This window comes from Aricia agestis, chromosome 7 (assembly GCF_905147365.1).
Source record: "Aricia agestis chromosome 7, ilAriAges1.1, whole genome shotgun sequence".
Lineage (NCBI taxonomy): Eukaryota > Metazoa > Arthropoda > Insecta > Lepidoptera > Lycaenidae > Aricia > Aricia agestis.
Genome location: NC_056412.1, coordinates 13,981,317 through 14,004,095, shown reverse-complemented (window position 1 = coordinate 14,004,095; position 22,779 = coordinate 13,981,317). Strand labels below are relative to the sequence as shown.

The 22,779-nt window shown below is 36.8% G+C and overlaps 3 protein-coding genes across 4 annotated transcripts; all 3 read right to left on the bottom strand.

Moving 5' to 3' along the window:
* Positions 1 to 681: 681 nt before the first annotated feature.
* Positions 682 to 3,476, bottom strand: LOC121728740 (lipopolysaccharide-induced tumor necrosis factor-alpha factor homolog). 2 transcript variants are annotated; one of them, XM_042116979.1, is made up of 4 exons: positions 3,415 to 3,476; positions 2,135 to 2,381; positions 840 to 942; positions 682 to 747 (listed from the first exon to the last, which is right to left on the bottom strand). In XM_042116979.1, exons 2-3 carry the CDS (start codon positions 2,377 to 2,379, stop codon positions 840 to 842), a joined length of 348 nt encoding a protein of 115 aa, XP_041972913.1. In that variant the 5' UTR covers positions 2,380 to 2,381; positions 3,415 to 3,476; the 3' UTR covers positions 682 to 747. The 2 variants fall into 2 exon arrangements, with proteins under 2 accessions (XP_041972913.1, XP_041972912.1); XM_042116978.1 differs by lacking the exon at positions 682 to 747 and having other exon boundaries at positions 754 to 942.
* Positions 3,477 to 6,161: 2,685 nt separating this feature from the next.
* Positions 6,162 to 7,613, bottom strand: LOC121728841 (lipopolysaccharide-induced tumor necrosis factor-alpha factor homolog). The gene is made up of 2 exons (XM_042117148.1): positions 7,174 to 7,613; positions 6,162 to 6,286 (listed from the first exon to the last, which is right to left on the bottom strand). The coding sequence occupies exons 1-2, from the start codon at positions 7,524 to 7,526 to the stop codon at positions 6,184 to 6,186; spliced, it is 456 nt and encodes a 151-aa protein (XP_041973082.1). The 5' UTR covers positions 7,527 to 7,613; the 3' UTR covers positions 6,162 to 6,183.
* A 5,036-nt stretch (positions 7,614 to 12,649) lies between these two features.
* LOC121729087 (lipopolysaccharide-induced tumor necrosis factor-alpha factor homolog) lies at positions 12,650 to 13,572 on the bottom strand. Its single transcript, XM_042117474.1, has 2 exons — positions 13,337 to 13,572; positions 12,650 to 12,752 (listed from the first exon to the last, which is right to left on the bottom strand). The coding sequence occupies exons 1-2, from the start codon at positions 13,570 to 13,572 to the stop codon at positions 12,650 to 12,652; spliced, it is 339 nt and encodes a 112-aa protein (XP_041973408.1).
* Between the last annotated feature and the right edge of the window lie 9,207 nt (positions 13,573 to 22,779).

The window sequence follows — 22,779 nt, the reverse complement described above, 5'->3', positions numbered from 1 at the left end:
CAAAACTGTCTAGAGTCTAGACCATTAAGTTAATATACCTAGCGGAATAGAGCAACAATCTCGAGCTGTCAAACGAAACCAAAATTAGTTTTCATCTGTGTGAAAAATAATATTATGTGTATACACTTACACAAGCATGACTGAACATGAATTCTATGAGACTAAAATTGTCAACGTGCGGCACATGCCGACTGGACTGGTCAAAAAAGTGCTGCTGTCTTTTTTCGAGGAGTAATCTTCACAAGATCATCCTGAGCTTTTAGGGATAAGAGCTAGGAGTATGTGAAGATCACCTGCATCCTCGGTGACAATTTTATCGTTCTTGGTTGTTCCAGGATCTCAAATGAGCACCGATGCTCCTTTTGATTCGTTTTAGCTTAGTTTGGCTATAGCTTAGCTAGTATTTATAAAGCTTAGCATAGCATGAGTTTCTTGGAGGGCAATTCAGCTAAATATAGCTAAGGATTAAAGACTAGCTTTCGAGCTAAATATAATATTCCAGTACTGGACGAGCTTTGTATCAATACGCACAAAACATTTCAATACAGTCCAGCGTATAATATTATCTAATATATAAAAATAAGTCGGGTTTTCCTTCCTGACGCTATAACTCCAGAACGCACGAACCGATTTCCACGGTTTTGCATTCGTTGGAAAGGTCTAGGGCTGGATGGCTTATGAGCCAGGAAATAACTTAATTTTATATATTAGCATAATTCATAACATAGCTTAACTTTCTAGCTTAGCCTAGCCTAGCTTTTTTTTAATCTTTATTTGAATAAAGGGCTTTTGCCATACATGGCATGCCAGCCCCTTAATCCTAGCCTAGCTTGTATAGCTTAGTCTTGATAGCGGCCGATGTAACCGTTGCAGTTGGGGCAGTAGTGGTCGGCGCTCTTGCACGAGTCCACACAATACGGGATGCATACGCACGGCCAGCAACTGGAAATTGAAAACTTACTTATATTCCTAATAAAGACAAAATATTTTTAATTTTTATTCATATAAGGTATCATGAATAAGCTTTGTCCACACTGTGCTTTTTTCTATTCGTCAAGGGCATGCGTTATAGCGCAGTCAACAGCGAACGTGAGGCATGCCCGCGACGCATCCAAAACTTTCGCTTTGTTATTAAAAATGACAGTTGGCGTTGCGTTCGTTGCCGCATTCAATTAATGAATGCGCCAAAACGAAAGTTGAATGAAAGAAGATGATGAAAATTGACGATGGAAGCGCATAGTGTGGACATAGCTCACTTTTTGAATACTACTTTACTAATATTGAATGCTCTACATAGAGTGAGGAATCTTTTCTTCAAGGCGGTCGTTTTTATCCACGGAGGTAAAACATAGTTTTTGCTTCGTGTTTTTATCTGATAGCACCTGCAATTGTTTTATTTAATATTTTTTAAGACAATATAAAAGAAAACAATTACATCGTTGACACAATTCTGGGACTTATAAAAGCTTATAAATATGTAGTATTCTTTTAATTTTTAAGAGTATGTATGACTTCGTAAAACGTTTATCTATCTATACATATTATAAAACAAAGTCGCTTTTTTCCCTCATGTCCCTTTGTTCCCTTTAATCTTGAAAACTACACAACGGATTTTGATGATTCTTTCAGTGTTAGATAGCACATTTATCGAGGAAGGCTATAGGCTATATTTTATCATGCTAAGACTATTAGGAGCGACGAAATAGAGGAAAATGTGGAAAAAACCGGGAAAATTATTTGCAAGGGCTAACTTGAACGCGTTAATCTCAGGAACTGGTTGGTAACTACTGGTCCGATTTGAAAAATTATTTCAGTGTTAGATAGCCCATTTATTGAGGAAGGCGATAGGCTATATTTTATCACGCTAAGACTAATAGGAGGAAAACGGGTGAAATTATTTGAAATGGCTTATCTCGCGAACTACTGCAGCAATTTTTATGCTATTTGGCACAGATAAGAAGTAGATCACGTGAAGGATCATAGGCTATCGATTTAAATCATTTTTTCGGTGGCTATATATTTTATACCCGTGCAACGCCGGGGCGGGTCGCTAGTAATGTTATAATGCGCCTTCAACGCCCCTCATATTGCCCGTGTATTTAAAAAAAAACATCACAAAGTCCTCAAAACTTACCCGAAAACGCAAAGCAGGAGCGCGAAGAGATGCGTCTTCATCACGTTCTTTCTCTCGATTCTGGTGACAATCTGCTGGTTGCAGGATCTGCAGGTGTATGGTGTGGGGTGAGCGCCCATAGGGGTTTCCACGATGATGGTGGGGAAGCCGTAGTAGCCCGGCTGGGGGGGAACACCCCCGGGGGGTCCAGGTGGTCCAGGGGGTCCATCGTCATACGCAGGCGGTGGGGGTCCTTTCATTTCCATTGCTAAAATAAAATGTTAAGAAGATTGTCGAGGGTTAGTGATCATTATTGAAAGAACGTTCTGAATTGAATTAAAATATGTTTTATTTCCAAATTTGCTATGGGCCGTTTATGATTATTATTCATCCCTGTTTGGGAGGGAGGTGAGTGGAAAAGTGGGCAGCGCAAGAACGTTTAGCTATGTTCACACTATGCGCTTTCGTCTTCAATTTTCGTCATTTTCTTTCATTCATCTTTTGTTTTGGCGCATTCAATAATCGAATGCGTCAACGAACGCAACGCCAACTGTCATTTTTAATAACAAAGCGAAAGTTTTGGATACGGTCAGAGGGCATGCGTCGCGGGCATGCCTCACGTTCGCTATTGGCTGCGCTATAATGCATGCCTTTGACGAACAGAAAAAGGCACAGTGTTGAGTGTGGACCATGAAGCTAATATACAGGGTGTAACAAAAATAAGTGATAATACTTTAGGGTGTGTACGTGTTCCTTGTAGAGAGTTCACTGTGAAAGTAGCAGCGCTGAAAGACCAAAATTTTTTGGGGAAACTCGTGACGCTCGGGCTCTTGCCCATATAAAAGTGAAAAAAAAATTCTCTCTCAGCGCTGCCACTTTCACAGTGAACTCTCTACAAGGAACACATACACACCCTAAAGTATTATCACTTATTTTTGTTACACACTGTAGAGGTGTGGACAAAGTATAACTATTAGTATAACTATTAGTCACTCGCGCTGCCACTCGTCATGACGCTGCCCGACGCGGCAAGTGTGTAGACTGTAGAGGGCTGAGTGTAAACGCTCACTCGCGTCGTTATACTGCCGCAGAAGTAAGTATACGCAGGGGCCAGGGCAATATGACAATGTGCCATTGCACTTAGATAGGGGCCGTTGGCCGTTGCCTTTAAGAAACCCCGTTGGGTCACTGATTTGAACACATTTTTATTTCTACATAATATTATTTTCGTAATGGCCACCTGACGTATAATCAAGGCAGTATCGTATTAAGTGACAATAAAATTATAATAATAAACTTACTTAATTTGTTAATTGCTCAACTTTATTTTCCGAAGTTCACATGGACATGAATCACCGACTAGTACGGAGCGACTGTATTGGACAATTATATTTATCGGATCTGAAATCCTCTTGGCTCTTTATCAGGCTATGAATAAACTTATCTGTTGTAAAGAGATAAAAAATCCACATCGCATATTGCTAGGAACGTGTAGCCTATGTTATATCAATTGTGTGTTAACTAACAATGTGGGCAATTTTATAAATCCTTTCTAATCCATACTAATATTATAAATAAAGTGTCTGTCTGTCTGTTACCTCTTCACGCTCACGGCTGAACTTATTTTGCTGAAATTTGCTATGGAGATACTTTGAATCCCGGGAAAGAACATAGGATACTTTTCATCGGTGAAAAATGTACGGTTCCCGCGCGATAAACGAATTTTGGCGCAACGGAGTTGCGGGCGTCATCTAGTATATCATATAAATGCGAAAGTGTCTGTGGCTGTCTGTCTGTTTGTCTGTTACTTCTTTACGCTTTGCCTTCCACATCGGCTTCGGTGACTACTTGGACAGTTTCAATGAAAATAACTGTAATTTAAAAAGATAAAACCGATTTCAAAATTGTAGGTAATTGAGAATTAAAACTCCCTATCTCCAAAAACTTGCACTGTTCCCTAACTAGTTGAACAATGTTGTACTAGTACTAGTTGTACTAAAAAAAATTCTTAAATCATAAAATCAGTTATAAACTAAATTTAAATATACATATTGTGGTATTTTTATATATGTTTCGTTAAATGTGCTCCATCTTTAACCGACTTCCATCATATAACCTCGTTGGTTATATTATGTTTTTCTGTTTACTTTTTTGTATGTCCAACGATCACTTCGCCGTTGTTGGATCGATTTCAAATTTTTTTCGCTGTTGTTTATTATATAATCCGAATTTGGTATCATATTCAGAAAAGTGGTGGTCTGATATAATAGAATCCATGAGGTATCGAGGGACTCCTTGAAATCCATACGGAAACATATTATGGTGATTTCGTTTTTTTATTAATTGTCAATAATGTATCTGAGTGCATCCGTAAGTTTAATTGAAGCAGCTGTAGATCATCATCTAATTTATTTTTTACACGAACACCTTAATACGAAATGGTTTATTACTTTTGTGGGTTTGAAGTTCAAAAAGAAAATGTTTTTTTTTTTAATGAAATAAGGGGGCAAACGAGCAAACGGGTCACCTGATGGAAAGCAACTTCCGTCGCCCATGGACACTCGCAGCATCAGAAGAGCTGCATGTGCGTTGCCGGCCTTTTAAGAGGGAATAGGGTAATAGGGGAGGGTAGAGAAGGGAAGGGAATAGGGGAGGGTAGGAAAGAGAATAGGGTAGGGGATTGGGCCTCCGGTAAACTCACTCACTCGGCGAAACACAGCGCAAGCGCTGTTTCACGCCGGTTTTCTGTGAGAACGTGGTATTTATCCGGTCGAGCCGGCCCATTCATGCCGAAGCATGGCTCTCCCACGTATAACGTACGTATAAAAAATGTGATGTTTTGAAAATATTTATTTACACAAAATATACTGTATACATTTATGTACGTGGATGAAGTGGGCATGGGCGTACTCTGAATGTTTCAGCAGTCGTAAATTTTTGTTTAAATACAAAAAAGAAGATAACCGAAGACATTTCTTCTTACAGACGAACGGCACTTGTCGACACGTGCCGTCGACGCGTGCCGTCGACAAGTACCGTTCGTTTGTAAGCGCTCTAACGTGTTTTCTTTTTAACTTTTGGATTGCTCATATTTTTAGTTACATGAGAATAACCAAACATAGCTTTAGGTAAAAAAATACAAAACAATATTAGCTAATAACAGCTCAATACAAGTATGATAAAAGTTCACATCTTAAAGTAAAAATGACAGCATTTAGATAAAAAAAATATCAATATATATATAACTTAAATATATAACTTAAATAAAATAATAATGCTCTTTTTAAGATGCAGAGTATAAAAAGATTCATTAAAAAAATGAAAAAAAAATTCATAAATCAATTACAGTACTAAGAAATAGCTAACATAAATTATTTCTATCACTTATCTATCATTATTCTATCACTATGGCTGTTTATTAATTTTATAAAGTACTACTTTGAAATGACGCCCGCAACTCTGTTGCGCCAAAATTATTTTATAGCGCAGGAAACGTACCTTTTTCCGGGATAAACAGTATCCTACGTCCTTTCCCAGGACTCCAAATATTTCCATACCAAATTTCAAGAAAATTGGTGCAGTGGTTTGGGCGTGAAGATGCAACAGATAGTCACAGACCTCTTCACGCCCAAACCGCTGAACCAATTTTGCTGAAATTTGATCAGACAGACACACTTTCGCATTTATAATAATATTAGTAAGTAAGTAAAAAAGGGCCACGATTAATGTAATCGTGGCCCTTTTTTAAGTCGGGTCATGTTCGATGACTTAGATGATTACGGGTGTGTCCTGCCCATCGATTCACAATCGTCGGAAAGTTCACACGCGGAAAGTTCTCATTTTCTGTCAAAAGGATGCAAATCGACGTCATTATGAACATTGCCCGTCTACAGGTTTTCTATATTTGTCTTTCATAGACTAACGTTTAAATGCGTTCCGCCTAAAAATTTAGTTTTTCCTGGACATTTTTTTTTAATTCTTCACCTAAGGGTTTAATCGCAAAGCCATTATAGCACCTACTTTTGTTGTTGGGTTATTGTTGCTCCGTTCTGATATTGACACTGTCTTTCCTATGGAACATAGGATCCAATGAAACTGTCGCAGTTTGGACAGTAGTGGTCCGCTTGCCGACATCCATCCATGCAGTACGGAATTATGGCGCAGGGGATCCAACTGAAAAATAGTAAAAAGTTTAAAATATGACGGTTTTGGTAAATCGGACGGTTGGTAAATCTAACACAAAATTGAAAACGCCATACAAGGTGACAATAATCCTAAGCTTTCCTTTGGATTTTGGATTCGAATACTCAAATCATCTTTAAACTTTAAATTATGTGGTACTAACGTGGTACTAACTCAACACATCTATAGTTGCCAAGTTTATTTATCGTAGGCTTAAGAGGATACACCAGGGGCGAGATAAATTGAAAATAGGTATTTGAAAATGTATTGCTGTCTCACCAATCTCAAGTCTCCCAACACAGAGCGCGATGGAGACAACACGACAAAAGTTCTAATAAAAGAACAGAAAATCTTCGATTCGTTGTCCCCTGATTCCTTCTCCAAAACTTAACCGATTAAAGTACTTTTTTCATTAAGAATTAAAGCAAGGCTTGAGCTGTGTTCCTATGTTTTTTTTTTTTGTATATTTTAGCCAGTTTTGTTTTCTGGGTGTTTGAACACAGAGGAAAATCTGGCCACTTTTTTGGGTTTTTGGACGTTCTCACCTTTTTTAATAATAAAATTATGAAAAAAAAGAAAACATAGGGACATGCTAATAGTGGCCATCGATATTCAGGAAAAAATCATAACTCTACCGGCATTATCCAGGGAGGAAACAGGGGACAACGTTTGTATGGAAAAACGGCGGTGTGGACTCCTCTTAAATCTATTTGTCGAAGGTTTAGATTCCAAGATCCTAGACCAAGACAATACCTATCATTGTTTGTAAATAGTCGACAAACGATCTATCTATTGTAATGAATTTAGAGCTACACATTGTCAATCCAAAATATTGCGAGAGAAATTGAAATTAAGTCGCTAATTTCGAAAACACTAACCACACCAAACAAAATCCCGCTGCGAAGAAGTGCGTTTTGAAAGTTGGCTTGCGCTTCACTTTCGTCACGATCTGCTGATGACAGCTTCTACATGTGTACGGTGTTGGCTGGTACACCATTTGATTGAGAACCACAAACCCTGGGGCCACCACTGACATGGTACCCGGTTGCCCTGTTACCATGCCAACTTGTCCCATACCTCCTGTATGGTCTACCATGCCAACGGATGCCATACCTCCTGTTTGGCCTACCATTCCAACAGACGTCACAACTCCGGGTTGGCCAGTGACCACTCCAACGGATCCAACGGATGTCATACCAGCACCGGACTGGTACATTTGCGGTTGGTTCATCACTGGTATGGTCGGTGGATTCGTGTATGGAGGTGGGTCAGTTGGGCGATCGAAATTCTCTTCGTCAATGTTTTGTTTGAATTCGGACATTTTTGATTCTGAAAATAAATTTTGCAGTTATATTATGGAGTCTGTAATAATTTAACTCTGAAATTACATGGACACGTAAAATTGAGGATAAATAGAAAAAAGAGAAGAGGTGGCTATAAAAATACGAGATCATAGGTGCAAATTGCTCATGAGTTATGTGTGTGAAAGAGAGCCTTTTCAATTATTAATATGTGCTGCATATTAATAATTGAAAAGGCTCTCTACGTTGGGCCAAGATGGAAATCCATGGAAGATTGCATGCAGTTTAATCGACGACAATATTATGTCCCTTACACAATAGCAAAATCACGTCTTGTATTGGTCCCTTATGGCCAACATAGAAGCTACCAATAAATTAAGGTCACATGATATCAAACATAAAGAGATCTCTTAAAATTACTTACTGTCAGAAATGAAACTATTGTTAGTAGTGCTTACTATTTACTATTTTCTTATTAAAAAAAACACTCGTTTAACTTTCGTTTCACCACCACTCGTACGACGTACTCACTATGAAACTCCAAAGTTACTCAATAAACACATATCCACACGAAATATAGCTTATCAGTATCACACTGGTCATATAAACGTTTGGTGGTCTTTTTATCGAATATCGCCAGAAATAGTGTATTATCTATGGTATTATCTGATAAGTTGTATCCAATCAATAGACAGAGATTAAATAACGTACTTTGACAATAATTATTTTCAAAACCAGCTAAAGTATGTTGCTAACATTCAAAATGTACCATCACCATCAAACCCAGCAGACAGATGATGATTTACATTAAGAGGGCGACTAACCCCAAAAATCAAACATCGTCCTTCTCTCTTCACACTCACGCCCGTCTTTCAAATGCCAGGTGAAAAAGGACGACGCGGATTCATCGCCAAATTAGTTTTTTCTCAATAACTCGATAAATATACAACATTTTAAAAATCCGCTAGATCGATCTCTCAATGATAGAATTTTATACAATGTGTTAAAATATTAACTTAGTTCAATGCATATACGTGGGAGAGCCATCCTTCGCCACGAATGGGCTGGCTCGACCGGAGAAATACCACTTTCTCACAGAAAACCGGCGTGAAACAGCGCTTGCGCTGTGTTTCGCCGAGTGAGTGAGTTTACCGGAGTCCCAATTCCCTTCCCTATCCTCCCCTTTTCCCTCCCCTTCCCATCCCTACCCTCCCCTATTATCCTATTCCCTCTTAAAAGGCCGGCAACGCACCTGCAGCTCTTCTGATGCTGCGAGTGTCCATGGGCGATGGAAGTTGCTTTCCATCAGGTGACCCGTTTTCGCGTTAGTCCCCTTATTTCATAAAAAAAATTTGCATGGTTATGGCAATAAATGAAAAATTCTTAAGAATTAGATGCATCTTTGTGATTTTTTTCTATTGAGAAAATTTTAAGATATCGTGTTTTTGCTCGGATCGAATTCTCGGAAATATAATGTAGTATCTAATTTTAGAAAATGAAACAATTCTAGGCCTATTTTCAAGTATAAAAATGAATTATAAAATCGACACTTTAGGGTTAGTCGCCCCCTTAAGTTGACATGAATCGACCAAATGAGCTCCGTCAACTAGGCTATTGGGCCAGGAGTTGCGGCGTCGCGTCGTATCGCAATTCGCACAGAAATGCGATGCGATGTCGGAGCGCAAAATTTCATTGGAAATAGTCACTGTCGCATCGGAAATTTTAACGATGCGTTCTGCGGCGTCGTAGATTTTTACGATGTGACGCCGCAACGCAGTGTTGTGGCCTGGCCCCATGAATCAATTTCTTCGCTGGTACTATCAGAGAAATAGATTCATAGCCAGATGGTGGATTTTTGCTTATTGGTTGCGTTAGGGTCAATTCAGACAGCAACGTGACGCGTAGATGCCGTGAGATGCATTTTTAAATTTGTATGGAATTCAGGGGAGTATGAGTACTCGACCTAGCAAATAGAACATGATCCTCGGCCTGTTGCTAGGCCGAACGCTCGCAACTGTACTCAGTAGGTTTAATCAGGCCACTCCACAACCCGGGCTTGAATCTGCGAATTCTCGTTGATTATTATGACACATGAATCTACCCACTGAGTCATGGGTTCTGATAACAAGATTTCTGATAGGTACACGTTGAGTCATCATAACATTATTATGTTATTATATTAATACTTATTATTGTGCAATCATTGTTTATCTTCATTTATTGAAACGAATTTCCTTATCGCGCGTTGCGGAAGGGGGCTAGACGGAAAAAGTTGTAACGACACTTTTGACCGACAGTAAACTTATTTTAGTACAGGACCTACGAAGTAGGTATTAAAATAAGTGTACTGTACTAAAATAAGGGCGTTGATGTGGCGATGACGTCAACTGGCGGGAAATTTAAGACTTCGTTCCATCCCGGTGTCCCTTGACAGTTGACACCTCTCAAGTTTTTTTTTTAATATTACCGTTTCGTAATAAAGTGATGTATATCACTTTGATACGAAACGGTAATATTCATTACTACGATGTTTACAGGATGTACCAAAACAAAGTGATTAACTTTAGGGTGTGTATGTGTCCCTTACATAGAGTTCACTGTGAAAGTAGCATAAAATGAAATATTTTTTTTTTGCTTCAATACATTTTTATTTAAATATTTTGTCAACCCTAGAGCGCGAGCGCAATGACCTCGATCAGGTGATCGAAACCGCTTCTAGTTAGGGGTCAGCAATGAAAGATACAAAGAGATCCAAAGCAATAATGTAAAAAAGAACATTTCAATAATAATATCATAATGCGTGGAGCTAGTAGCATTGAATGAAAAAAATTTCGACGCGTTGGTTTGTTCATGCGATTGCGCGATCTGCCTGCGTTAGACCAATCGATGCGTTCGAATCAGAGTCTATGAATCATAAAGTTAAAATACCTAGCGGAATTCCGCTAGGTATATTAACTTCATGCTATGAATGGAAGTCTACGTGGACTGTAGAGTAGTGTATAGTAGTGGACAGGGGTGAAACTCAAAAAAAAAATCAAAGATTTCAAATGCGTTTTTCTCCAAAATCGGTCCAAAATCTGAACTGAATTTGCTAAAGTATGGCGATAATTTGAGTCTCGGGAAAGGATATAGGATACAAAGAATATCCTGGAAAAATGTTCGGTTCACGCGCGATGAATGAATTTTGGCGCAACGGAATTGTGGGCGACACCTAGTAATTGTTATAATTATCATCTAGATTCTAGATTCAAAAGTGACAGAAGAACTAAACATAATCTTTTTATTACCATAAATTGTTTTATTATAACGTCACGAGTCACTGCTTCATTTCCAACTCATCTTGAGGGATCGACTAAAAATAATCGCGAACGCTTTTCAAGTATTAATAGATTAAATATTCCAACCATGCTTCTTGGCTGATATCAATATTTTTACGTGAGCATACCATAATATTATAATTATTAAGTATATCAAATTGTTGAGGCTACACTGATGGCTACATGGCGGTTATTGTGGCTTAATATATTTTTGCTGTTAATTATAGTTTAAGAAAATTTGCTGAAAATTTGGAAAAAAATAAAGTGCGACTTTTATCTACCAGGTTACAGAGTTACAGGTTACAGAGTAAAGTTAAATTTAATCTACCCTCCCCTCCCCTCCGGGATGTGCCGTGTGCGTCACCCTCCCGCGCCCTCGAATATGTCTAGAAACGTAGTATTTTCCATTTTAATATGAAACCGTACTCAATAAATAATCATTGATAAATTTACTATAAACCTCTCATACATACAAAAGCGATATTACTTGCAGTTTCAGCGCAATCTGCCACCAAATATGAAAGATTTTAATAATTTATCAATTTTAATTGCTAATCAGTTTTGTCAATAATTTCACACTTACCACCAAGATATTATGTATGACAAAAGTAAAGAATAGTATATTTTCTTTATAAAAAGGTATAATTTATTTTTAAACTCTTTTATTTACTGTTGCTATGCTATTTTTTAAATAGAGATCGCCCAATGGTCGAATTTCGACCTTAGTTTCAACGACATTAGGACTACTACCTATATTTTGTAAAAAAATAATAAATATTGACTTTATCATAATATTTTTTTTTTCACCTCTTGTCTCTGGGACTCAGCTGATCTGAGACTGGCCGTGTAAGCATTGTCTTAGTATCTAAGATTCAATAAAAAAAAACTAAAATCCATTTTCAATTTGTCACCTTGTTGTCAAATGTCAACAGACTTCAACCATAAATAAAAAGAGTATAATTCGTAGGTATGTATAGGCTTGTCACTCAAAAATCTGTCAATTTTCCTAGTGTGTGTGTTGTAGTGTGTGTAATGTCTTAAAAATGTATAATAAAAGCATAATTTCAAAATAATATTAGCTCGATGCACTCCTTCACCATATAAACTATAACTGTGCAAAATTTCATTCACCTAGGTACGTTTCCCCATTTTTCGTCAAAACGGATACAAAGTTTTTGGCTCACGTATTAATATATAGATATTTTAAGATAAAAAATATAATATTTTAAGATATCAAAACAGCAGACATGCTGTTTTAAGTAATATATTATGTAATAAAATATAATATAATATTATTGATTTGTGTTAAAAAATTTAATGGCAGACGTTTATTCTGGTTCCAACTATCTATTATACTTATGAAGCGGAATAGTTTTTCAGCTTGAACGCGCTAATCTCAGGAGTGAGTCACGAATGAACACTGGACGGGTTCTCATGTTTTATGTCACAGCCCACGAGGAGAGACATAAGCTTTTTTGCGGTAAAATTACCGAACGTTTTCCCGCAAAAAAAATTATTTCGGGAAATTATTTATTTGGGCGGGCGGAGTCGCGGTGGAACCCTCGTTGGTTCGCGAATGCCCATTGCATCAACGGCGGAACAAACAATATATCTGGCAGTTTGCTACTTTACTGTAAGTCTGTCGGACACTTGCTCTTAGACTATTAATTTAGTACAAAAATAAATAGTCAAAAAAACTTAAATAACTTAATATTATATTTCCAAATTTTCTATAATCAGCCTCTGTAGGAGCCGATATAAGAACCACAGTTGGAGCAGTAGTGGTCGGCATCGTTGCAGGCATTCACACAGTACGGCAGGCACACGCAGGGCCAGAATCTGGAAAAATAAATTTGAATTGGTCTCGGGCATCTGGTTAAAAATCTGCTTATTAACGATATATTTTAATTAAACGACTAAGCCGTTGATTGAATAAGCGTCACTCAACGTCCCACTACTCACTAGTTAGTGGATTGTAACATAGCCCTTTGAACTGCAGAGCGGGCATCAAATCAGTCAGGTGACTCAAATTCAGTTGATTGATCAAAACAAATATATCGTCAAATTAAGCTCGCACAGATAGCACTGTGGTGATTTATTTTAATTAAATATTACAAAGTCGTTTAAGTACTTTTTAAGGAGACATTTTGTGATTAATTTATTTTTTACCTTTTAAGTTGCGTTAAGTTGGTCACAATTCACATAGGGTAACAACTAACAGCTATGACGATCAAAGTTATATTCAACGACTTGACTAGCTTGTCCTTCAGTTATTTAATTAAACATCATCATTCAATGATATAAGAACTAAAAATCTTTAAATGCTAAAAACTTTCATAGATAATTCATATATATACTAAAAATATTATGTTTGTGTAAATACCCTTACTGAATCGTGAAATTCCTAATAATATTATATTTACCCAAAAAGACACAGAGCTCCTGCACACAAATGCGTCCTGCAAGCCGGTTTCCTCTCAACCCTGGTCGTCAGCCGCAGGTTGCAGGATTTGCAGGGGTATATGCACGGTTCGTAACCCATCGGGTTCTCCACAATCACGACCGTGGTTTGTCCAGGGTACACGACGAATGCTGGTTGTGTGGTTATCGGGTTTGCGGTTGCAGAGTACGGAGGTGGGTTTGGATGTGGTTCAGCCATCTCGTAGCTGAAATGAGTCGTTGATAATAATTAAATCGAAAGGACTCCTCTCCGTCTAAGGGTCAGCTTAGATAGACCGAGCGCAGCAGAGAAGATTTTATTAAAGCACTTGAAAATAAACTTAAAATATTGTTATTGAACTAAAGTGCATAAATCCTTGAAACTTGCAAAAAAAGTTAATAGAATCAGGCGTTACTTTGCGGAAATCCCTAGCTTAAAATTAAGTTTGTTATTATTTTTAGCAATATTCCGCGAAATAAACCTCAACCTTTAAGTGAATGAGTGAGTGTACGTCTAGGCATGCGTACAGCACCTCCCTCCTCTCCGCCTTATCGCACTTCAGTTTAATAATTTTAAAGTTGACTTTCAAGTGCGTTAATAAAATCGTCTCCGCTGCACTCCGTTTCGTCTGCGCTGACCCATAGGGTGCGTTCAGACGTGCGCATTATCTGCGCGTTAACTGCGCGCGAGAATTCAGCTCGCGTGTTTTTATAAACGCTAACAGCAGAAAAAGAGCACGCTGAAAGCACCCGGCTATCTAGAATAGACAAATTGTGACACTACTACTACACTAGTAATTAGTCTATCTTTTATCATAACAAAGCGAGACCAATGCATAGTCCATGATAAAATACCTACTTACATTCAATAATTCACGTAAATTTATTCCACTGACAGGACAAAACACCAACCTTTGAATACTAAAATTGTATTCCTTTCAAGTTTACACATCGAGTTTTGTCAATATTTTTCACAGAACTGTTACATTGGAAAATCCAGTATCGAAAATCGGTTGATAAAAATTACATATATACGATAAAGTATGATAATATTATACGTTTAATATTAATTGCATAAATGTGCGTATAAATAAATTAATCAGTTATAGATATATCGGATAATACTTTAAAATTTAAATAGACATTAGATAATATATATCAGATATTACTTTATTTAAAGACTAGCTGTTACCCGCGACTTCGTCCGCGTGGACTTCAGTTTATAGAGCACGATGTCAACAAAATTGGTGTCAAAAGCTTTTATAAAAAAAAAACCCCTGGTACCCCTGAAATCAAAACAGCTGTGCAGTGTGCACATAATATTTTTTTTTTATTAAAGTTTATATTTTATGAAAAATTTTAAAGCTTATTTAGCCCCCCAATTACACAACCTTACCCATAAACTATTTATCATTGATAGGTTTAAGGTTACGTCACTGTATATAATATAAAGTACTGACTTATTAAATAACGTAAATAGAAATAACAATCGAAAAAAATCGAAACTTATATGTATGATGATACCACCTCTCATAGAAAGATGTTGGGCAAGCGTTAGCGCGATGTAAGAGACGCACGGCGCCATCTAGTATGAATTTTTGGAACTAACTTAATTTGAACAAATTTTCGTATTTTCACCCCCTTACAACCCTTTTTTCCAGTAAAAAGTAGCCTATGTCCTTTCTCAGGCTTTAGACTATCTGTATACAAAATTTCATTACAGTCGGTTCGGTAGTTTTGGCGTGAAAGCGAGACAGACAGACAGATATACTTTCGCATTTATAATATTAGTATAGATTTCAAGTGCGTTTTTCTCCAAAATCGGGTGGCGTACAAAATATATTTAATACTGCTTTTTGGATACACCTTATACTTGAGATACTTGGCGTCAACATATCGAGCGAAGTCCAGTTCCGATATCATCTTGAGGGTAAGGCCAAATTAGCCTCGAAGAAGCTTGGCGTTCTTAACAGAGCGAGACAGTACTTCAGTCCGGACCAACGCCTACAACTCTACAAGGCGCAGGTTCGGCCTCATATGGAATATTGTTCTCATCTCTGGGCAGGGGCGCCAAAATACCAACTGCTCCCTCTGGATCGTATCCAACGAAGGGCTGCTCGAATTGTTGACTGCCATAGTGTTTCAAACAGCTTGGACCCCCTGGAATTACGCCGAGATGTAGCTTCACTCTGCATCCTCTATCGGTTGTATCACGGGTAGTGCTCTGAGGAATTGTTCGGAATCATACCACCTGCAACTTTTCGCCATCGCCCCACGCGAAAAACATACCATCCTCATCACCTTGATGAGTGGCAGTCTTCCACAGTGCGTTTTTCGCGTAACTTTCTGCCGCGCACTGTAAAACTCTGGAATGAACTGTCACCAGCAGTATTTCCGGACCGATACGACCTGCAAACCTTCAAGATAAGAGCGCACATTATTATTATATTGTGTTTTCTGTATGGGAGTGTTTTCTGTATAAATTTTTAAGGTAAACATTATATATGTTACGCTCAAAGACCGAAATCGCGAAAAAATATTGTGTAGTACGCGTGGTAATTCAAATATAATCTTCCATACCTATGGACGATTAATCAATCAAGAACAAATCAAGAAAAATGAATAGCATATCAGCCACGACACGAATTTCGCGTTATGGTCTTTTTGTGATCGCCAGAACGCGTCGTGGCTGTTTCACTGTGACCACAACGCGTTGTGAGCCATTTTTTTCGCTCATTGAGCGATTGCGGTCTTTGAGCGTAACATATATAATATAATAATTAAGGATTATGTTCAAAAATTCAAGCGCCTACGTGTTGCCATTATTGATATCGAGCAAAAAAGGCCATAAAAATCACGTTTGTTTTATGATAGCCCCCCTTAAATATTTATTTTATTTTTAGTATTTTTTGTTTTTTTTTTTATGAAATAAGGGGACAAACGAGCAAACGGGTCACCTGATGGAAAGCAACTTCCATCGCCCATGGACACTCGCAACATCAGAATTCAAAAGAGCTGCAGGTGCATTGCCGGACTTTTAAGAGGAAATAGGGGAGGGTAAGGAAGGGAATAGGGAAGGGTAGGGAAGGGAATAGGGTAGGGTATTGGGCCTCCGGTAAACTCACTCACTCGGCGAAACACAGCGCAAGCGCTGTTTCACACCGGTTTTCTGTGAGCCCGTGGTATTTCTCCGGTCGTGCCGGCCCATTCGTGCCAAAGCATGGCTCTACCACGTAAAACGTTTTAGCGGCAACAGAAATACTAATCTGTGAAGAAGTCTAGCTTTGGCGGTTCTTGAGATACAGCATGGAGACATTCAAACAGACGGTCAGAGTGTCGGACAGACATCGAAGTCTTGATAATAGGGTCCCGTTTCTATGTTATGTACCTACATACTATATTTAGGTCTTTTTATTCAAAGTTAAACAGGAAGTTACATTACACGTATATACTTACTAAAAATTCATCCCAAGAAGCACTACAAAGACTGCATACAATCATATTAATTTGTTGTTTATTTATAAGGTAGACTATAACTACTGAGTAGTCAACAGTGTAAATGAGTCACAAGGCGTCCGTGGCTCTTCAAAGGGCGCGGTGTGGCCTTGGCAGTTGGCACACCCGCGACCTCTTTTGGCCTCATAAAACAGATTGCACGGGTCAACAAGTTCAATATAACAAAAAAAAAATCAATACAACAGAAGTAATCGCGGAAAGTCACGGTAAAGCTATTACATATAATTTTTTATCAACTTGTGCAAATTTAATTTGTATACATTTAGTCGCACGCAAACAAACACCATGCCGAAGTCTGGCAAAGTCGCACCGAGCGGCACTGTGGTGTGCCGAGTGGGGGTGTTTTTTTTAGTTACGGAATTTCTTGATTCGGTCGCCGCGCTCAAAGCCCGCAATTTTTAAAAGCTTATCAGCATATTTAAAATAACGACCATGCACCATAGAAGGCCACGTTCCTTTGAAGGCCAACTGTTAAATACACGGAAGATCACCTGATCTTCCGTGAACACTGCACCGCGGTACCTACCGCGGTTCAGTGTTCTGCGCCGTGGTAATACACCTGAGTGGGTACTGCAGGGTATCCTTTTCGGCATTATGCAATGCACTGCCTTATGATGCCATTTTTTTTTGTTGTTTGTTTTATTTTAGTGCAGTTCTTTCCTTTTGATTTATTGTTTGTTTTTTTTGCTTTAGTGTGTGCCTTGTTTTTATGTGTGAATAAAGCATTTTATTATTATTATTATTAAATAGTAGTAGTTATCGTCATGGTAAGACATATTCTTTCTACTACACACTTAGATCCATCAAACTTAAGGCCACAAACGCGGCGGCGAGTCGATCGCGCCGCAATTATTGTGGCAATGAGATTTCACTGTATGTAGACTTTGGTCGTCGAGGCTACAATTGTAATTTCCGCACCCTGAAAAACTTTAGTTTTTAGTTACATAACCTATATCTATCTCAAATTTTATTGCAGGGCATTGTCGTATAGGGATATGTATTGTATGGTACTAATAAAAGAAAATTTACTTATGCCTCGATTTAAGTTAAAATATTGGTAATGTTCATAGGAAGGCTGGTGGATCCTTATAAGGCCCAACCTAAGATTTGATAGTTGGCCTTCCAAGGAACATGAACTTTACAAGGAACATCTCAAAATCATTAACATATTATAAAAAGTTATTTTTAGTTATAAATGCGTACCGTTACAATTAAAATAATGTTGTTTTTTATAACATCTTTACTTATTAGGATTTACTAAGGGTCGATCCACAACGGATGCTGGTATAGGACTCCTTTGCAGTATTTTTGAGGCTTGGGAGGAGTCGCAGGATGCCTTAGGTGTTTTTTGCGATCTCTCCAAAGCCTTCGATTGTGTTGAGCATGCTACATTGATCAGGAAATTGCGCCACTACGGAATTAAAGACTCTGCTCTCAGCCTTTTGACTTCTTACCTTAAAAATAGGACTCAAAGGGTTGAGGTTAATAGTAAAAGGTCCAAAGGAACCAAATTAGAATTAGGTGTCCCACAGGGATCTATATTAGGCCCATTTCTTTTTCTCATCTATATAAATGACTTACCTTATCTAGTTAAGGATAATAATAATGAGATAGTGCTTTTTGCTGATGACACTTCACTTATTTTTAAAGTGAAGCGACAACAGTCGAACTACGACGAGGTAAACAGTGCTCTCTCAAAAATAGTACATTGGTTTAATGTTAATAACTTACTTTTAAATTCTAGTAAAACAAAATGTATAAAGTTTACTTTGCCCAATGTTAGGCAAGTCCAAACCAATGTAGTATTAAATGATGAGAAGATGAATTTGGTAGACAACACTGTATTCTTAGGTATTACACTTGATAGTAAATTACAGTGGGGTCCTCACATTGTTAATCTTGCAGGTAGGCTCAGTTCTGCAGCATATGCAGTCAGAAAAATTAGGGAAATTTCTGACGAAGATACGGCACGATTAGTATATTTTAGTTATTTTCATAGTAGGATGTCATATGGAATCCTTTTATGGGGAAACGCTGCCGACATTAATACAATATTTGTGCTGCAGAAGCGAGCCATACGTTCTATTTATAAAATGTCTGCTTTAGAATCTCTGAGAGATAAATTTAAAGAAATTGGTATTCTAACTGTTGCTTCTCAATACATTTTGGATAATGTAATATATGTTAGAAAAAATATAAGTAAATTTAAAGTTAAAAGTGACATTCACTCTAGGAATACTAGAAATAAGCACAAGCTAGATATGCCGGTGATCAGACTTAGTAAAGTCAGTAAATCTTTTAAAGGTCAATGTATACGCCTTTACAACAAAATCCCAGAAAACGTTCAAAATCTTTCCATTAATAAATTTAAAAAAGTAGTTAAAGAACGTTTGTGTGCCAAAGCCTATTATAAGGTCAATGATTTCATAAACGATGGCACACCTTGGGAGTAGGATGGCTTCTTGCAAGGCTACTTCTTCATTATTATAGGACTTACAATTATGTATGTGGATATTGTATATAATATTTAGTTACAAAATTGTAAACTTTATTTTAAAAGATTAATTTTTTTCTCACTTTTTTTGGTAAAAAAGTGGGCCCCGTGCGAGTTTCTTACGCTGGTTCTTCTCGCCGGGTTAGTTCCCGAACCGGTGGTAGGCATCATGTAGGACTTTCTGAAAACATTTATTTTAAATTTATTCAGAAATAAAACAATTTTTGATTTTTTTGATTTTTGATTTTTGATTAAACTTATACACGCATATTGAATATTTTGGCCTTATAAAGAGTGGACCCATAAGAAGGCCATTTTAGATTAAAATTTTTTTTGATTGAATGCAATCAAAAAAAATTTTAATCTAAAACTAAGTTCCAATGCCTTTTATAATGATAAAAGGCATTGGAAATTAGTTATAAAATGTATGTGATACTCATTACTACTATTTTTAAAGAATTTCCATTAATATATTCTTAGTTATAAGATGATGTTCAAGCAATGTTCGTTATAGTTTTTTTTAATGATATAAATATATTGAGCATTTCATGTGTTGCTTAATTGAAAGAAATTGTAATGTCCTTTTAAGAAAGGCAAATAAAGAATAACTTGTAACTCTATTTTCAAGTTAAACGACTGATGTATATATTGTTTATTGGAGCTGTGTTCCTTGCAAGGCCATTTGGAAGAGCTTAACAAAATTTAAACTTGATCATTTGTTTTCTTATTTTATTTAGTTAATAAACGAATAACAAGCATTTTCCAGTTAAAGTGGCCTTACATGGTTCAGGGTCCTTAATATATTTTAAGCTAAAGGCATCAGCTAATAGCTAAAAATATAATATTTATTGTATGTATTCCTATTTTATTATTAAATTATGCAAAATAATAATAAAATAGGAATACAAATTTTTAGGGTGTAACAAAACACAGTGTTAATAATTTAGTTATATTATTATGTTATAAATGCCTCTCTTGTGTTGCGTCCAAAGTGGCTCTGACTCTTTTTTAGTGTAGTATGGGAAAATGTATGATGAGGTCCGTATTTCTCATAGAAACATTGAAATCAAAAGCACAGTCAAAAGTAACACTTTCAGTACACTTTCACAGTTAACCCTACACAAAAGACCACCAACTCAATACAAGGGACACCATAAAGTATTATTACTTTATTTTGTTACATCCTGTATAGTTATAGAATGACGGAAAATATCAGATTTCACTTGAAAATGAGTAAGATAATTGCAATTTAAGTTTATATTTATCTCTTATACGATAAACAAAATTTTATGTAGACTTTGTATGCAGTGTCTGACTAAGATCAGTTGATAAATCATGGATAAATCAAAATTTACATTGACTTTAAGTAACCCGACTACTATGAATCAATTTTTCTCAGTTGCTACAAAAAAACCTCCTGAAGGGTGCCAAGTACTCAAAAGTTGGTAATTTTGTATTTAAATTATTTTGTGTCTGTCTTTCTCGTCCTCCGCTGCTGAACTTAATTTAATGTTTTAATTTAAGCTTTTATTTCTTAATCTAAGGTTTATAAGCTATTCTTTTATTATGATAAAGCTAATTGTTTCCTTAGGACATTAAGGATGACTTGCACCAACTTACTTTAGCTATAACTGTGACTTTATAACTACAAAGCAAAATATCAAATCTTTGGTTAAAGTAAAAAAATGGACGCCATATTTAACCATAACCTTGAGCTCGACAAGGCTTTGAATGAACGTGGCGAAAAAAGGAACTAACGCTGTCATCATACAAAAACGCCATTTTTGACAGTTCTCCTTTACCAGCAGCGCCCCCGCCCACGTTCATTTCAAGCCTTGTCGGACTAGCTGTCATCTGTCAAATTCTGTGGTCAAAGTTAAAGTTAGCCTTAACTATAACCATAACTTTGACCATAACTTTAACTTTAACTACGCCTCTGGTGCAACCCACCCTAAATACACAGAACCATCGAATAGTAAATATATACTCTGAATTTTAGGCAGTCTGAAAATAAAATACGAATACAAATAAAATATCATTTTACTCTCACACTTATGTACTAATACTCTAATATATTTTAAAATTACATAAAAAGGAATAATAAATTAAGTAAGTAACATATTTTTAGTGAAATAGTCTTTTGTTCAAATTTTACAAACGACAAAAACAGTAAAATTGCATAGACATTAGCGTCCTATAATATTATTTTAAATACATTTTGGGCTTACACTCAACCTTCTCTTTTTAGTGTACCCCCATTTCTTATCCCGGTCATATAAAGGCTTTGGTGGCATAGACAGTAAGCCATGAGGCCATAGGAATCGTGTAATCAACGAGACTACTTCTCATCACACAACACATGTAGGTAACGCATTTACATTTCTCGTAGCAATTACAACGTAGCAAAACTTCTGTGATAAATAATGAGTTTTTCTCTTTTTAAACGCTTCGTTAAAACATGCTTTGAAACGCGCGTATCAAAAGGCAAGCTTGACACCGTCGTGCATACAGCTTTACATTATCGTCAATGTGAATACATCGTTTCTGAGCGTTGTGTGAAATGATTTTTCTCTGGTTATATTGAAGTTTATTGATATTGCCTATAGTTAAAGTCGAATAGGACGTGGTTGACAGTCTTGCAAGGATCTTTTGAGCTTTGGCCAAGGAATTATTTAAGCCGCGTTTCCACCTTCTTATTTCAAAATCTTTTGACACTTATAATACGACAGGAACATAGATATCGCATCCTAAGATAGGCTTTATGGTCTAGGATCCCTTCATAGAAGGACCTTCACCGAGCCGGTTAATGGATGAAAAGTATTTTATATTCAATTACGTATGTCAACAAATTTATTGCAAGGAGGTTGCCTAAAAAAATTCAGTCCAGAATAAAAAATAAAAAATAAATTTTGAACATTTCGCTGGTTTAGTTAATAGACAAATTCTATACCAATTATCGAAAGTATGGAGCCCGTAGAATATGAAAACGTTAGATTGTCTATTTTTTCCTGTCACAACTCACAAGTCACAACTCTTGGGTAGGCAGGTTAATCGATACTAGTACCGGTCTTTTTAATGCTTAATGCATATTCAGGGTCTAGATCACCTTACGCCGCCATTTGTGGTAGGCACCATGTGGACTTTCTGAAAACATGTGTTTCAAATTTATTCAGAAATAAATCAATTTTTATTTATTTATTAAATTTATTAAGAGGAGTCCACACCGCCGTTTTTCCATACAAACGTTGTCCCCTGTTTTCTCCCTGGATAATGCCGGTAGAGTTATGATTTTTTTCCTGAATATTAGCATGTCCCTATGTTTTCTTTTTTTTCATAATTTAATATTAAAAAAGATGAGAACGTCCAAAAATCCAAAAAAATTGCCAGATTTTCCTCTGTGTTCAAACACCCAGAAAA

Coding starts and splice junctions, on each gene's coding strand:
- LOC121728740 (XM_042116979.1), bottom strand. CDS start 2,379: ATGGAAATGAAAGGACCCCCACCGCCTGCGTATGACGATGGACCCCCT. Junction 943..2,134: donor CTCCTGCTTTGCGTTTTCGG/GTAAGTTTTGAG, acceptor TTCAATTTCCAG/TTGCTGGCCGTGCGTATGCA.
- LOC121728841 (XM_042117148.1), bottom strand. CDS start 7,526: ATGAACCAACCGCAAATGTACCAGTCCGGTGCTGGTATGACATCCGTT. Junction 6,287..7,173: donor GCGGGATTTTGTTTGGTGTG/GTTAGTGTTTTC, acceptor ACTATTTTTCAG/TTGGATCCCCTGCGCCATAA.
- LOC121729087 (XM_042117474.1), bottom strand. CDS start 13,572: ATGGCTGAACCACATCCAAACCCACCTCCGTACTCTGCAACCGCAAAC. Junction 12,753..13,336: donor GGAGCTCTGTGTCTTTTTGG/GTAAATATAATA, acceptor TTATTTTTCCAG/ATTCTGGCCCTGCGTGTGCC.